A 14,606-nucleotide genomic window follows, 5' to 3' on the forward strand; every position below is an offset into this window, starting at 1 on the left:
AGAAATCATTCGAATATATTGTATTTGATGAGGCATGTGTAGTAATGTGTGTATTATATTTTTTATATATCAGTTATATAAACTTTTAGCTCGCAAAAAATAAATTTAAGTGAAATTGGTGAACAATTTTAGGAGGGGTGAGGCCTAAGAGCTTGTGAATACGCTAATATTGTAAGTGTTTGGATTTGCACTGTAGGTACATGCAATTGTTAAACGGTCGAAGTACAACATTCGCGAAAAAAAATTGTAGACGCTCATCGATACGTAGTTTATAGCCGTCGGGCCGTCCAAGAAATCTACCCCGCTGGAATACGATGTGGTTTTGATTTTGACGAGTTTATTCACTCTTATATTATGGAGAATGCGTGCGAGCTTATATTTATTATTGTTATTACATCACGAATGGGAGGAGCTCGAGGTGCACCGCGTGGCGCTCTTGACGGAATATAATAATAATATTATTAATTTTCCGCCGTGTGTAAAAATGCAGTATGCACTCGCGTGGGTGCTTGTCGCGTCCGACGACGTATCACGGGTTCACGACTTATTTTCGTAAATAATAACATTGCATTCTTTCGTCGTCGTCGTTTCCGTCTTATTCGTTCTTTATTCGGACATCATAAAATAATAATAGATATTATATTATTATATATCAAGCGTGCGCGCGCATCGCATCCACGCGTAACAACACTCGTATGGTTTCGTCGGGAGTAACGAATCGACAGAAGAGGAGAAAACGTTGCCACTCGTCGACCGCTGACTCGGGCCGCTAGCTTGTGTAGGTATTTAATAATATTGTTATCAGCTACAATATTAATATTATTTCGCTGTAGCGTCCCGACTGTAGGTACTTACTGTTATCGACATCGGATACATATCCGGTGTATTCGCGGTATGTTACGGTTAGTAGCTGGTGCGGCGTCACGCCGACGTTCGCGCACCACCGTCGCCGCCGTTGTTGTCTCACGTGAGTCCGGTTCCACGACCGCGGAGCCGAGAGTGTCCTACAGCCGACTCGGAGTGGGCGTGCCGAAGGAGACTTGGTCCGGGGAGAAGAGGTGAACTATAATGCGTTTATTATTTACATTTATACTGCACGTGCACACTAATATTTCAGTGTCGTCAACCCGTGGACCCCGCAACGGTTCAACGACCGCGATGTTTATTTTTTTCATGTTTTTGATTGATTTCCAGAGTGGCCCTGGTGCCGAGTTCTGCGGAATTCTTGGCGAAACTCGGCTGGAACGTAAGAGTAGAACGGGATGCGGGTGCCGAGGCAAAGTTCAGAGATCGAGATTATGAACTCGCTGGAGCTGAGATCGTTTCTAGAGAAAACGCGTTCGGTTCGGGTAAGCTATATAGAATAATAAATCACGTCCCTCAGATAGGTACTGTGGGTTTTTTTGAAAAATAATTTCAGAATTTGGGTATACCATGTAACATGTTACCTATGTTACACTTAAGTAGTTTTTACTTAGATGTTTGGTTACAACATACCAGTATACATTTCAAGGTTGTAACTGAAAAAAATGTCGGGGTTTCAACATTTTTTTTAAATATTGAAACTGAGACACTCGTCATTTTTATGTTCATAATATAAAACTCGTTATTAGTGCTTTATCGAAAATGTAAAATTATTTTCAATATAATACGTAGTCAATAAACAGTATTGTTAGGTAAAATTGTTATACTTTTAAAAACTTTAGGGGAACCCTTGAGATATTTTTAATTAATACCTTGTTACACACATTTGCAATAGCGCTATACCCAATTCAACATTTTTTAAATTTTTATGAGATCCTTCTTTGATCCAATCAGATCCCTATAAGACATACCCTACTTGCCTAATTAGGTCCTCAAGTGCGTATGTCAGGAATTTCTAGGGGGTTGTCTTAATTATAAACTTAAATATAAAATGTGGGGGCCTTACTCTCTCAATTGTAGCTATCAATCTTCATATTAAATAATATATTTAATAACATACAATATGAAATAGAACCAGTAATATCAGTAGGTATATATACAGTATAGGTACCTAAATTATAACTAAAAATTACTATAATTTTTAAGTAGTTATAGATAATTTATCATTCATACGCTGACCTTAATTAAAAATGTTTGATATATTATCATTTAATATATTATATTATGTTACAAACATAGGTAGGTCATTTATTATTTAAATCATTAACATTGGTTGAAATTTGTAATTAAAAATCGGATAAATAGTTTTTTTTAAAGAAGTAGTAATAACTATGTAGTACTATGCAATACTAATGTATAAATTATTATTTTCATCTAAAAGGTTTTTTTATAAAAAATTCCATAAGTTATTTTGCGACAGCATAATAATTTATTATGCTGTTTAATGTATATGTATACAAATATATTATACTCTAATACTCTATATAAGGTTCAACGTTTGGTTATATAATCTGTTTAAAACTATGTAGGTATATTTTATATTTTGAAACATTATTGTAAACCTATAAAATAAAAGCCCATAAATTTAGAAATTATCATTTCTATTATTTTTTTATTAAAATTTATTTTGATACAATTGAAATATTGCGGTAGGTACTATATATAGGTTTTCCATTTATTTTCTATAGTCCATACTAACCAGTAACCTATATAATAACACAGTAACTTTTAATCTGTTGTCGGTCATACTAGTTTTAGTTATTTCAATTTGCGCCGCGGAAGCAATGCGAGAGCAGATCCCGCGGCGTCATCGGTTATAACGAAAAAAAAAAGAAAAAAAAAGTTATTTCAATTTACTATATAAACTCGTAATAACTAGAAACTTTTTCAAATTTCTAAAAAGTTTGGGTTCAAGTGTTTTGTTTTCTATTATGTATGTGATTAGCGAATACGGAGATTAAATGGCTTCAAATAATTTGAATTAATGACAATAATATAAATAACCAACACTCAGCAATACATTTTATAGTACATGGCATTTAATGTTGTTATTTAGATAATAATTAGGTACCTACGCAATATAATTTAATGACGTATTTCGTGTTTATCTATTGCGTATCGTATATATGTATTATTATTGTTAATTATCATCTTATTATTTTTGATATCTGGTAACTTGTTGTATCACACAATTACACAAACAATTCATTTTAGAATTAAAGTTGGCGGGCAATATTGCAATAGGCTATAGGCTCAAAGCCTTCAATAAAAATTATAATTTAATTTAATTTTACAGTAAATTGTGTATAAACGTATCAATATATGCATAATAATATACGTATAAATACCTATTATATTCTAAAATATTTTTTTTATTAATCTATACAATTTGTTTGACGTTGGATTTTTACCATTAATTATAGCACTTATCAGCACATATATAAATAATTGCATATGTGAGTTATTAAATGTTGATACCTATATCTACTATCTACATAAAAAAATCGAATTATTACGGGCAATATAGTAGTGATCTTCTATGCCTCTATGGCGACAGGCATGTCAAACTTCAAAGTATTAACTGGGTCAAATATATTGAATAATTATAATTTATAACAATTTATCGAAAAAACATTTTATACAATTTTTTTACTTTATTTGTTTCTTGCAGTCAGGGTTGTTCCTATATTGTATACCTACTACACAGCACACATACGTAGTATAGGATCAAAAAGTTCCCGGAATTTTATTTAATTTTTTTATACATACAATACATTTGTAATAAAGTATACTTAATCTCCTTCCAAATATCGTTCTTTAGCACAGGCACACTTACTCCAACGACTTTGTAACTGCAGCTGGAAACATTTTGAAAAATTACGTAAACTCAGTTTCGTTTGGACACGATTACGGCTCATATAAGACTATAATGTAATTTTAATGATTAAACCTATATAGATAGCTGATAATGTCTACTTTTAATTAAAATAATCAGATATTTGATAATAGTTTTTTTCTATAAATCAATTCCAGGGACTTTTTGATTCTACTACGCACGCCGTATACAGTTAATATACCCTCGAGATATTTTTACAAAATTATAGAATATATACTATATAGTATATATGGCCATATGGATACTATACGTCTGTACGGTATTATTTTGGTACTTGATGGATTGGTAACTGTGTATACTCTCAAAAAAAACTAATGGGAACCCCTCTGCTTACAATACTACACATTATACAATACTTATTCAATTAGTTAAAGTTTATCAACATATGAGACAGAAAAATAACACAATGACTTATACCTTTCTCTAACATAGTTTAAATAATGAATAATAACGCATAATGAAAATTGTATAATTTTTTTAATAAATTTATTTTTACAATTATTAATTGTCCATTAATATTAGTATCCACGGCTATAAAAAAATGAGCCTCAAGCTATGTATTTAACATAATTGATCTAGTACATTGAATTGCAGAGACTGGATAATTTATTGTGAATTTTAAGATATCGTACAGTTGTATATATAATTATGAGTTTAGAACAATAATTAAATTAATGTATACACACTGCATAGTATACTCTTTAAAATGTTCATTAAAATATCGTGATTATTTAATAAGTTGATTTTTAACATCATATATTTTTAAATTTTCAGATGTTATACTTAAGGTCAGACATCCAATTCCGAACGAGGTGCCTCTGTTTAAAAACGGTTCCACGTTAGTATCATATTTTTATCCAGCAAAAAATCATGATTTAATCAACCAACTGGCAGTAAAAAAAATGAATGTTTTTGGTAAATTGTATCTTATATTTAGCTGTTGTGATTGTCATAAGCGTAACTTGGGCAATTTTTTATAGACGGGAGGGGGAGGGGGTGCAAACTTTATATGGAATTTCAGTTAAACCAAAAATAAAATTTACTAAATCTATAGTATAACATATATCTAAGCTAAATGTTCTATTATTACACATTTGTACAAAATTCAATAATATAATTCGATGGTGTATCCATTCTGTCTTCATCAAGGCCTACCTATGATAGTGAGTGACTTGAAATGTTTAGGGTATGTTTGTATCATGGTCTAGGTCAGTGGTTCCCAACGGGGGCGGTACCGCCCCCTTGGTGGCATTTCGGTCTCTCTGGGGGGGGACTATAAATTTGAAGGGGTCGTTGAGGGGGTAGTGAGCTTTTTCAAACTCGTAGATTAAAAATAATACAATTGAATAATATTTTATAACAACACTAAGATAAATTGAACGTGGTAGGAAAGTAAATCGAAAAGAAAAATCGAAAATAGAAAGTTGGTATTTTAAATGGGTCAAAAGTAAAAAATTCCTAATAAAGTTTAAAAAAATAAGATTTGAGTGCGGTAGAAAAACAAACAAAAAGTTAAGGAAAAACTAAGATTATTACGCAAAACCAGTTTTTGAAAAAATAGATTTTTTATTTGTTTTTTATTTTTTGGTGTATCTCTAAAAAAATACTACCGTCAGTACATGCAATTTTCACTGAATGTTTATATTCGCATTTTCCATACAAAATACAATTTTCAAAATATTTTGACTCCTGTTAAACAAATTATAGCCATGATATGAAATTTTTGCTTCATCAAAAACCTTTAAAATGCAATACAAGGTTTCTTGTAAGTTGTTGTTAATGGAAATTAAAAAAAATATTGAGCGTAAATCCACAATATTTTTTTATGAGTAAATCAAATTATTTTGAGTTAGAAATTCATAAAAAATTTTCTTTTTATATTTAATATTTAAAAATTGAATACAAGATTAATTGTAAGTTTGTCTACCTTTATCAAAATAAAATGTCTACCGGAAAGTCAAATTAAATTTTTATGATCGTTTGAAGTTGAAATTCTTACAATATTGGATATTCACTTGATTCCTCATGTAGCGATTTTCTTATTTTGTTTTAATTCATAAATGAATAATTGTAGACACTTTAAATTTACACCATATGTTTATTTCATCATTTCATATACTTGATAAAATTTATAATATTTTGAGGGAAGCTGTTGACGGACTTTAAAAATTAAAAATTTTTTTAGTTTTTTTTTTTATAAATGACAATAAAGTTTTATTTGTTTGGTCAAAAAGTGTGGAAATTTAAAACAAGGCTCCTAATATATCGTTTCAATAACAGTTGAAAAATATTGAAAATACATAGGCACTATTTTTTGTATTACCATTTAAAGTTCAAATATCAAATTGAAAAATGTAAAAATGTATTTAATGTTTAACTTTTATAGTTTAGGATTGAAAATTTAAAACAAGGTTCCACGTAAATAGTTCATTCTGTAACCAAAAAATCTAGAAATAAACACACACAGCTTTTTTATAGTTTTTTTAAGTTCAAGTTTAGATGAAAGTACATAGGATCACAAAGAATAAAGATGATATTAGTCATTTTGTTGTAATTCGTTTTCAAAACAGCCCAATTTTACATAAGTATACATAAAATATTTTTCCATCATCACTGATAATTTAAGAATAATGTTATGAATCATATTAATTCAACTCACTAGCTACCTACTGGGTAGGTTAATTAAATATGTAATAATTGAATTTTTAGCTCTGACCTTGAATTTTTATTTAGATACCTACATTAATATTTTCAAAAAATGTAATCTGCTTAACAATTTACATAAAAGGTGATTCTCATAGTTATTTTTCTATAAAGAATCGTTTAAAATATTACACCAACTTTTCTTAATAAAAACTACTAGAACATACAAATATAGAATGGGTTTTCGGTAATAATTTACAAATTAATTATAAAATACGAAAGCGGAATTTTTCCTGTTTAATGTTTAGAGAGGTTGACCACCTCTTCCCACAGTTTACACTTATGATGATTGATATGCAATATAATTTATGAAGTTAATTTTAATTTATTACTTTCTAGCTATGGATTGTATGCCTAGAATATCTAGGGCCCAAGTTTTTGATGTATTGAGTTCTATGTCAAACGTGGCTGGTTACAGAGCTGTCATCGAAGCTGCAAATCACTACCCCAGATTTTTAGCCGGTTTAAATTTATATATGTTCATAAATGTTAATATCTCATAGAACATAAACATGTTGTTTTATAAAATATATTTCTATTTTAGGACAAATAACTGCGGCTGGGAAGTTGCCGCCAGCTAAAGTATTTGTGATTGGTGGAGGGGTAGCTGGTTTAGCCGCTATTGCTCAAGCTAAGAGTATGGGAGCCATTGTCAGAGCATTTGACACACGGTCTGCTGTCAAGGAACAAGTAGAATCTTTAGGAGCACAATTTTTAACTGTTTCTATTAAGGTATGTAGTTGTGTGGTTCCATGTAGTTTATGTATATCTCTCAATAATATCTAATAAGTGTGATTGGTACATTTGGTTTTGTTTTCAATCAAGTAAATTTTTTTTTAGGAAGAAGGGTCAACTTCTGGGGGTTATAGTAAAGAAATGTCCAAAGAATTTATTGAAGAAGAGATGGAGTTGTTTTCTAAGCAACTAAAAGATGTAGACATTGTTATTTCTACTGCATTAATTCCAGGAAAACAGGCACCCAAGTTGATTTTAAAAGTACTTTATACTTAATATATTACCATATTTAAATTGGTGTGAAATATTCTAAAATGTAGATGACTTATAGGAACACATTAAAAACATGAAACCTGGAAGTGTTGTGGTTGACCTAGCTGCGGAAGCAGGCGGCAATATTGAAACAACTCGTGTTGGTGAAATTTACACTTATAATGACGTTGTGCACATAGGATTAACAGACTTGCCATCTAAACTTCCATCACAAAGTTCTTCTTTGTATTCAAATAACATATCAAAATTTTTACTGACAATAGGCAGTGATAAACAGTTTTGGATAAATTTAGAAGATGAAGTTATAAGGGGAAGTATTATTTTGAAATCAGGGGTGTTATTATGGCCACCACCACCACCTCCACAACTTGAAGTACCAAAAGAGAGTAAAGTGATTTCAAAACAAGTTGAAATTTTGCCTGTTGATCATCTCAGCAAACATTTGAAAGATTCATTGGCAGTGACTACAGGCCTTGGTAGTTTATTAGCATTTGGAGCTGTATCACCTAATCAGCATTTCTCTGTTATGGCATCTACATTTTCCTTAGCTAGTATTGCTGGTTATTATACAGTTTGGGGTAAGTGTCAAATTTGTTTTATCTGCTTTGTTAAAATTGTTTTAATATCATGAAATATAAAAAAAAAATGTATTATTAATATTATTCAGATGTAACTCCTGCATTGCATTCACCATTAATGTCCGTTACTAATGCCATATCAGGAATAACAGCAGTTGGAGGTTTGTTATTAATGGGAGGATCATATTATCCTACAGACACTGTACAGGTAATAACTATCCTACACATTTGTTAGTAAGACTAATTAATATTAATAATAATAATTATTATTATTTTTAGGGATTAGCTGCATCAGCTGCACTTTTATCGTTTATTAATGTATTTGGTGGATTTGTAGTGACTCAACGTATGTTACAAATGTTCAAAAGGTAAATTCATTTTTATGCTGGTAAAAATCTACGTTTTTATTTTTTAAAACTTAAGAACAATAATTTTATCATCATTATATTTAGGCCAGGTGACCCACCAGAATACAATGCATTATATTTGATACCGGCTTCTGTATTCTTTGGTGGTTATACATGGGGCATTATGAATGGTTTACCAGAAATACATAATTTTGCAGCATTGGGATCATCTTTATGTTGTATTGGTGCAATTGCTTCTTTGAGTTCACAAAAAACAGCTCGTTTTGGAAATAATTTAGGAATAGTCAGTATTTTTATACCATATTATTTCAACAATTATACAACTTATGAATTTTTCATTCAAATGCGTTACAGATTGGAGTAAGTGGTGGAATTGCCTCAACACTTGGTTATATTGCACCATCCACAGAAGTTTTAACTCAAATGATAGTGTGTACTGGTCTTGGAGGTGCAATTGGTACAATTGTAGCAAAACGAATACAAATTACTGATTTACCTCAACTTGTTGCGGGATTCCATAGGTATACTACTAGGAAAAAATACATTTTAATAATTTGGTCTGTGCATAAGTTAATATAATTTTTATTTTTAGTCTTGTTGGTTTAGCCGCAGTATTTACTTGTTTAGCGACATTCATGCACGATTTCCCATTATTTGCAACTGACCCAACTGCAAACGTTATAAAGACATCATTATTCTTAGGTTCGTCAATTGGTGGCATCACATTTAGTGGGTCATTAATCGCTTATGGAAAACTACAAGGCATTTTGGGCTCAACACCGCTATTGCTTCCGGGAAGACACGCAATAAATATGGGCCTTCTTGCTGGAAACTTAGCTTCTATGGCATACTTTTTCTATGACCCTTCAATGTTTGGAGGATTGGCATCATTATCGTCTGCTACTGCCTTTTCAGCAGCTTTAGGGCTATCACTAACCTCATCTATTGGAGGTAACTATTTTATTTATACTTATAAGTATTTTTTTATTATTAAGATATTGGCCAAAACACCAGTATGGCATTATATCTCGACAATTAAAAGATGAATTAAATATAAAAAGATAGTTGTGAACATTAAGCTGTAACAAAATAAAATAAGATAAACTATTGAATATTTGAATTAATTTATTGAAATAAGGATTATAATAACAATAGGTTAAGAAAATAAATTGAATTCAATACAAATGTTATGAATAAAAAATGTTTTAGGTGCTGATATGCCAGTTGTGATCACAGTGTTAAATAGCTATTCAGGATGGGCATTGTGTGCTGAAGGATTTATGTTAAATAATAACTTAATGACAATTGTAGGGGCTCTGATTGGATCCTCTGGTGCTATCTTGTCTTACATCATGTGTAAGGTTAGAAATTAGTTATTCTGAATAGAAGTAATTTGGAAGCTCGAATCATACAATTACTGTTTATCTATTTAAAGACTTATTCAAATAAAAATATTTTTTAATTTTGATCACTTTAAGGCAATGAATCGCTCACTGACTAGTGTTATACTTGGTGGCTTTGGTAATAAACCTGTTAATTCTACTACACAAGAAACAATATCTGGAACACACACGGAAACAAATGTTGACCAGGTAGCTGACCTATTGATCAATTCAAAAAATATTATTATCACACCAGGTAAGATGAAAAAAATGTTTGATCAATGTTTATTTCTTAGCTAGTAGGTATTATTATTTTTATATTTTTCAACCTAGCCCTTAAGTGTCTTGTTGAAATATTCTTTGATAATATTATTATAATATACTTTGTTTGTTATATCTTTATATTTATAATTCTACTGTACATGTATATGTCACTGAACTCCTCCTAAACGGCTGGACCGATTTGAATGAAATTTTGTTTTATGCGGTTGGGTGACGCCCTGGATGGTTTAGATTCACAATTCGACCCGATAGGTCCGTCCCGGGGAGTTGCTCAAACAGGGTTTTAAGGTTTACGAAGGAAATATTTGTTTATATATGGTTGCTATTGGTTATAGCAGAAATATAAATATATTTAGTAGAAATTGGTATTTTTTTTTAGTGCCTGCAGTGGTTCATCAGGCAGATCAAGTATAAGCATGCCTAAGTATTGAATTTTCACACATTGCCTACCAAGGTGGCTGAGTTGCACTTATAGCCGCTTATTGGCGTGTACGCAATAAAAATAAAAATTTATTAGAATAGAATATTATTTATTATAGAATTAACAATTAAACATGACTATTATGGTTTATCACAATACAATCTAATACAATTAATGGAAATAAGGAATCTTTTGGTTTTATAATGTGAAGAATTATTATTTTAAATTTTTAAATTTTATCACCTACTTCAAAATTTTGCGAGCCTTTTTTGTAAATTTATAAAACCTAACTACAATCATGTTTACAATGTTACAAGCCTTAAACCCTTATGAAATTGTAAACATCCATACTTCCTAGCGAGTAACCACTAATGACCAATGTACATTGAAAGTCAACCTTTTATTTATTCAATGAAATTCCTTTTTTATTCATCCATTTTTATCAAACTTTTCACAGGTTATGGGTTGTGTGTTGCTAAGGCACAATATCCACTGGCTGAAATGGTTTCAATTTTAAAGAAAAGCGGAAAAACTGTTCGTTTTGGCATTCACCCAGTAGCAGGTATTTAGTTTGTTCAGTTTAATCAGAAGACTGTTGTTACTCCTCAAAAAAAATAATAAGTACTTATTATTGAATGTATTTATCATAGGTCGCATGCCAGGTCAGTTAAATGTTTTGTTGGCAGAGGCTGGAATCCCCTATGAAGATATGTTAGAAATGGACGAAATCAATGATGATTTTAATAAAACCGATTTAGTGTTAGTGGTTGGTGCTAATGATATAGTTAATTCTGGTGCTGAAGATGATCCAAATTCTGTGATAGCTGGAATGCCAGTGTTAAAAGTTTGGAATGCAAATCAGGTGAAATTTAGAGATAATAAAAAAGTACCAGTTTTTAATAAGTACTCAAGTCTAATTTTTTTCTTATTTAGGTTATTGTAATGAAGCGATCCTTGGGTTTTGGATATGCAGCTGTTGAAAATCCAATATTTTACAAGCCAAATACCAATATGTTATTAGGAGATGCAAAAACAACATGTGAACAGCTTTTGGCTCAAATTAAAGATAGTCAATAATTAAATGAGTGAGTTTTTTTATAATGATTGTAATCATATTGTTGACTTTCATGCTTAAACAATGTTTTTTATATTGAGATTTTTGTACCATTTATTAAAAAAATTAATTGAAGTTTGTTGATTACTATAACTTATTTTATTTTGTAATTATTTAAATTATTTTTGAAAAATTATGTAAGGATGTAACCATTTTTTATTGTATAAATTATATTTTAATTATATTGTATATTTTTACATTTTATAAACGTACCTGCATTATTTATATTTTGTGTCTTTTAAAAGGAGAGGTAAATGATATCCCTTGAAAACTATAAGTTCAACATCCAACGTTTATTCTCATACACATCAGAGTTTTTAGTTTTGAATTAGGTACTAATAAAAAAAATATTTTTTCAATACTTACTAGAATAGTATATTGTGTGGCAAGAGAGGGAAGTAGAAGAGATATTTCAGTCGTGGGAGACGTGTTCGCCCAAGTCTGAAATGGCCTTCCCGCACGAGCCGCACACACCATTTTTGTCCTAACCTAACCTAGCCTAACTGGCAAAAGTAATGCCAGGGATCTATGCAACAACCAGACTATTCTACGAAAATAATTTCATCAAACAAAAATGTTTACGAGTCGTGCAAGGTGGCAGTGGCAGTCAAACGGTGGGGGGGATAGATCCCCCCCATGACTTTTTTTCTTTAATATTTGTAACGATTACATTTATGTATATTGTACTATAATGTTAATGTATTACATATTGCTTTAATTTTTTCTCAAAATAACCTTATGAAGTTATGACTTATGAGCATATATTATTATTATATAGATTCTAGAGTTCTAGACTCATTCTAGGAACAAGGCTGTTATTACACACACCCGCATGTGCTGCCTCCGTCTTACAAATGTACAACATAGCAAAAACTGTTTAGCGCGGGATAACTTTTCTCGCACCATATTTGTTGTAGAATTACCAAATTTTCACAACACGTATCGAAGAACTTTATCTGTGCAACAGCGTGCTTTTTTTTTAAATTACACCTTCCAATCATTTTTTATAAGCAAATGAAAAAAACAAAAAAACAAAATGTTTAGAAGCAAATAACTTTTATTGTATTTATGTTATCTAAAATATAGGCACGCTGTTGCATAGATAATTTTCTACTCGATATGTTCAGAAATTTTGGAGCCACTACTACAAACACAGAAAGATAAAAGTTGTCCCGCGCAAAACAGTTTTTGCTATGTCGTTCCTTTGTAAGACGGAGACAACACATGCGGGTGTGGCGTCCTCTTAATGTTTATAGAAACCATAGGCCTTATCCCACTATATAGAGGAGAAATGTGTATAACAAGAATTTAGGCGTCCCCAAAGCCGGAAAAAAATTAAAAGTAAAAATATTAAACAATAATATGTAATTCAAATCAATAATTAATAAATTTACAAATGATTAAATGAATAATAAAACTGAATAAATAAATATGCATGTATTAATATAATATTCAATAATACATTATAAATTATAATAACACCATTGCCTATACAAAATTCACTAATATAAGTAATATATATATTAAAAATATTAAACAATATACAAATTACAAATACAAATAAATAAATGTACTGTTTACGAGATTTTTCATGAAATTATCATACAAATTGTTAAATAAATGTACACATTTTTTTTAACATTTATTAGAAATATAAGATCTATAATAATGGTTACAATTAGCATATTAGCTGAATTTACATGTTTTTGAATATGCGAGGTGAGTAGTTACCCATAGCAGTAACACTCGACATGATATTTAAGGTTTTTTTTAATTATTATTATTTTAATTATTATTATTATTATGATTTAAATGTTAAGTAACGTTTTTAACTAGCTAAATCGCGACACCAGCGCGGCAGCGCCTCTTTAATCTTCCCGGTAGATTACCAGGAATGTTTGCGGAGTTGAGGGCGAGAATTAGTGGATTGGGATGGTTTGTAAGGCGAGAGTGGTACCGCTTGTAGGAGGATGCGCACATCGGCTACAATTGGTAGTCTAAGATCTGAGTGTAAGGTATGATTTCTAACATAAAAGGAAGCGTTGGTAATTATACGAAGTGTTATTGATTGGAACTTTTGCATTTTATAAATGTTCGATTTTTTTGCCGTTCCCCGTAATCGGATGCCGTAAGCCCAAATGGGTTTCAGATGGGTTTTGTAAAGCAATAGTTTATTATCAAGGTTTAATTTGGATTGTTCACCTAGTAGTGGATAAAGACATTTTTGTCTAGAGTTAAGTAAAAGGCGTTTTTGTTTAATATGTTCTGCCCAAGTTAAGCGTTTGTCTAGGAGTAGACCTAAGTTTTTAACTTTGGTAACTAATGCCTTAATGGTATTATTTTGTTTGCCAGAGAGACCGGAGGGACTACGCCTTGTCTGAGGGTAAAGGGTAAAGGTTATATGTGAAGACTTTTATTGTTTATTTTTATTTTCCAGTGTCTTTTCCACTTCCATGTCTCTTTCCATACCTACACTCATGACTCATTGCTTGTCTAGAAGTATATATGGGCGCATGTAAACTTCGCCACAAGTACCTTTTTTTAGTGTAAGCTCCGCCAGGAAAAAAAACAAGTAAAATTAAGTTCATGTAAACTTTGTCAGTAAAGAAAATCGAGTCACAGTTTAAAATTAATAATGTCCCAAAAAATAAACAAAAATGAATAAAAAATAATGATTGTCAGAACAAATCATCCAAAATGTCATGTGTAGATATTAATTTATTATCATAATAAATAATTGTAATAATCATAAAATATGACGTATCTAGCAACCTAGGTACCTTCGAGTATATGTTGTGTTATGTTATAATATGTGGAACTGTGAACTAGAATGATGAGATGCAATTTGTAGATATTCTGACATCTCATGAGTCTAGTATAAATCCATTATTATAACTGTTTATAACATTCTTTAACACTATCATTTTGAA

At 30.6% G+C, this 14,606-nt stretch overlaps 1 protein-coding gene across 1 annotated transcript; it reads left to right on the plus strand.

Annotated features, from left to right (window-relative positions):
• The first annotated feature begins 462 nt into the window (after positions 1-462).
• Positions 463-11,690, plus strand: LOC111032408 (NAD(P) transhydrogenase, mitochondrial-like). The gene is made up of 18 exons (XM_022312718.1): positions 463-778; positions 834-1,058; positions 1,195-1,349; positions 4,595-4,735; positions 6,863-6,985; positions 7,068-7,255; positions 7,364-7,519; positions 7,590-8,109; positions 8,199-8,317; positions 8,389-8,477; positions 8,562-8,760; positions 8,832-8,998; positions 9,070-9,428; positions 9,687-9,838; positions 9,956-10,115; positions 11,020-11,124; positions 11,213-11,424; positions 11,496-11,690. The coding sequence occupies exons 2-18, from the start codon at positions 895-897 to the stop codon at positions 11,637-11,639; spliced, it is 3,153 nt and encodes a 1,050-aa protein (XP_022168410.1). The 5' UTR covers positions 463-778; positions 834-894; the 3' UTR covers positions 11,640-11,690.
• Positions 11,691-14,606: the final 2,916 nt, after the last annotated feature.

This window comes from Myzus persicae, unplaced genomic scaffold, assembly GCF_001856785.1.
Source record: "Myzus persicae strain clone G006 unplaced genomic scaffold, MPER_G0061.0, whole genome shotgun sequence".
In the NCBI taxonomy this organism is placed as follows: Eukaryota; Metazoa; Arthropoda; class Insecta; order Hemiptera; family Aphididae; genus Myzus; species Myzus persicae.

Bases quoted from the DNA above. Each gene is read 5' to 3' on its own strand.
- LOC111032408 (XM_022312718.1), top strand. From the start codon at position 895: ATGTTACGGTTAGTAGCTGGTGCGGCGTCACGCCGACGTTCGCGCACC. The intron at 4,736-6,862 runs GTAAATTGTATC...ATTACTTTCTAG, and splicing joins AAAAAAAATGAATGTTTTTG to CTATGGATTGTATGCCTAGA. The intron at 8,318-8,388 runs GTAATAACTATC...TATTATTTTTAG, and splicing joins ATCCTACAGACACTGTACAG to GGATTAGCTGCATCAGCTGC.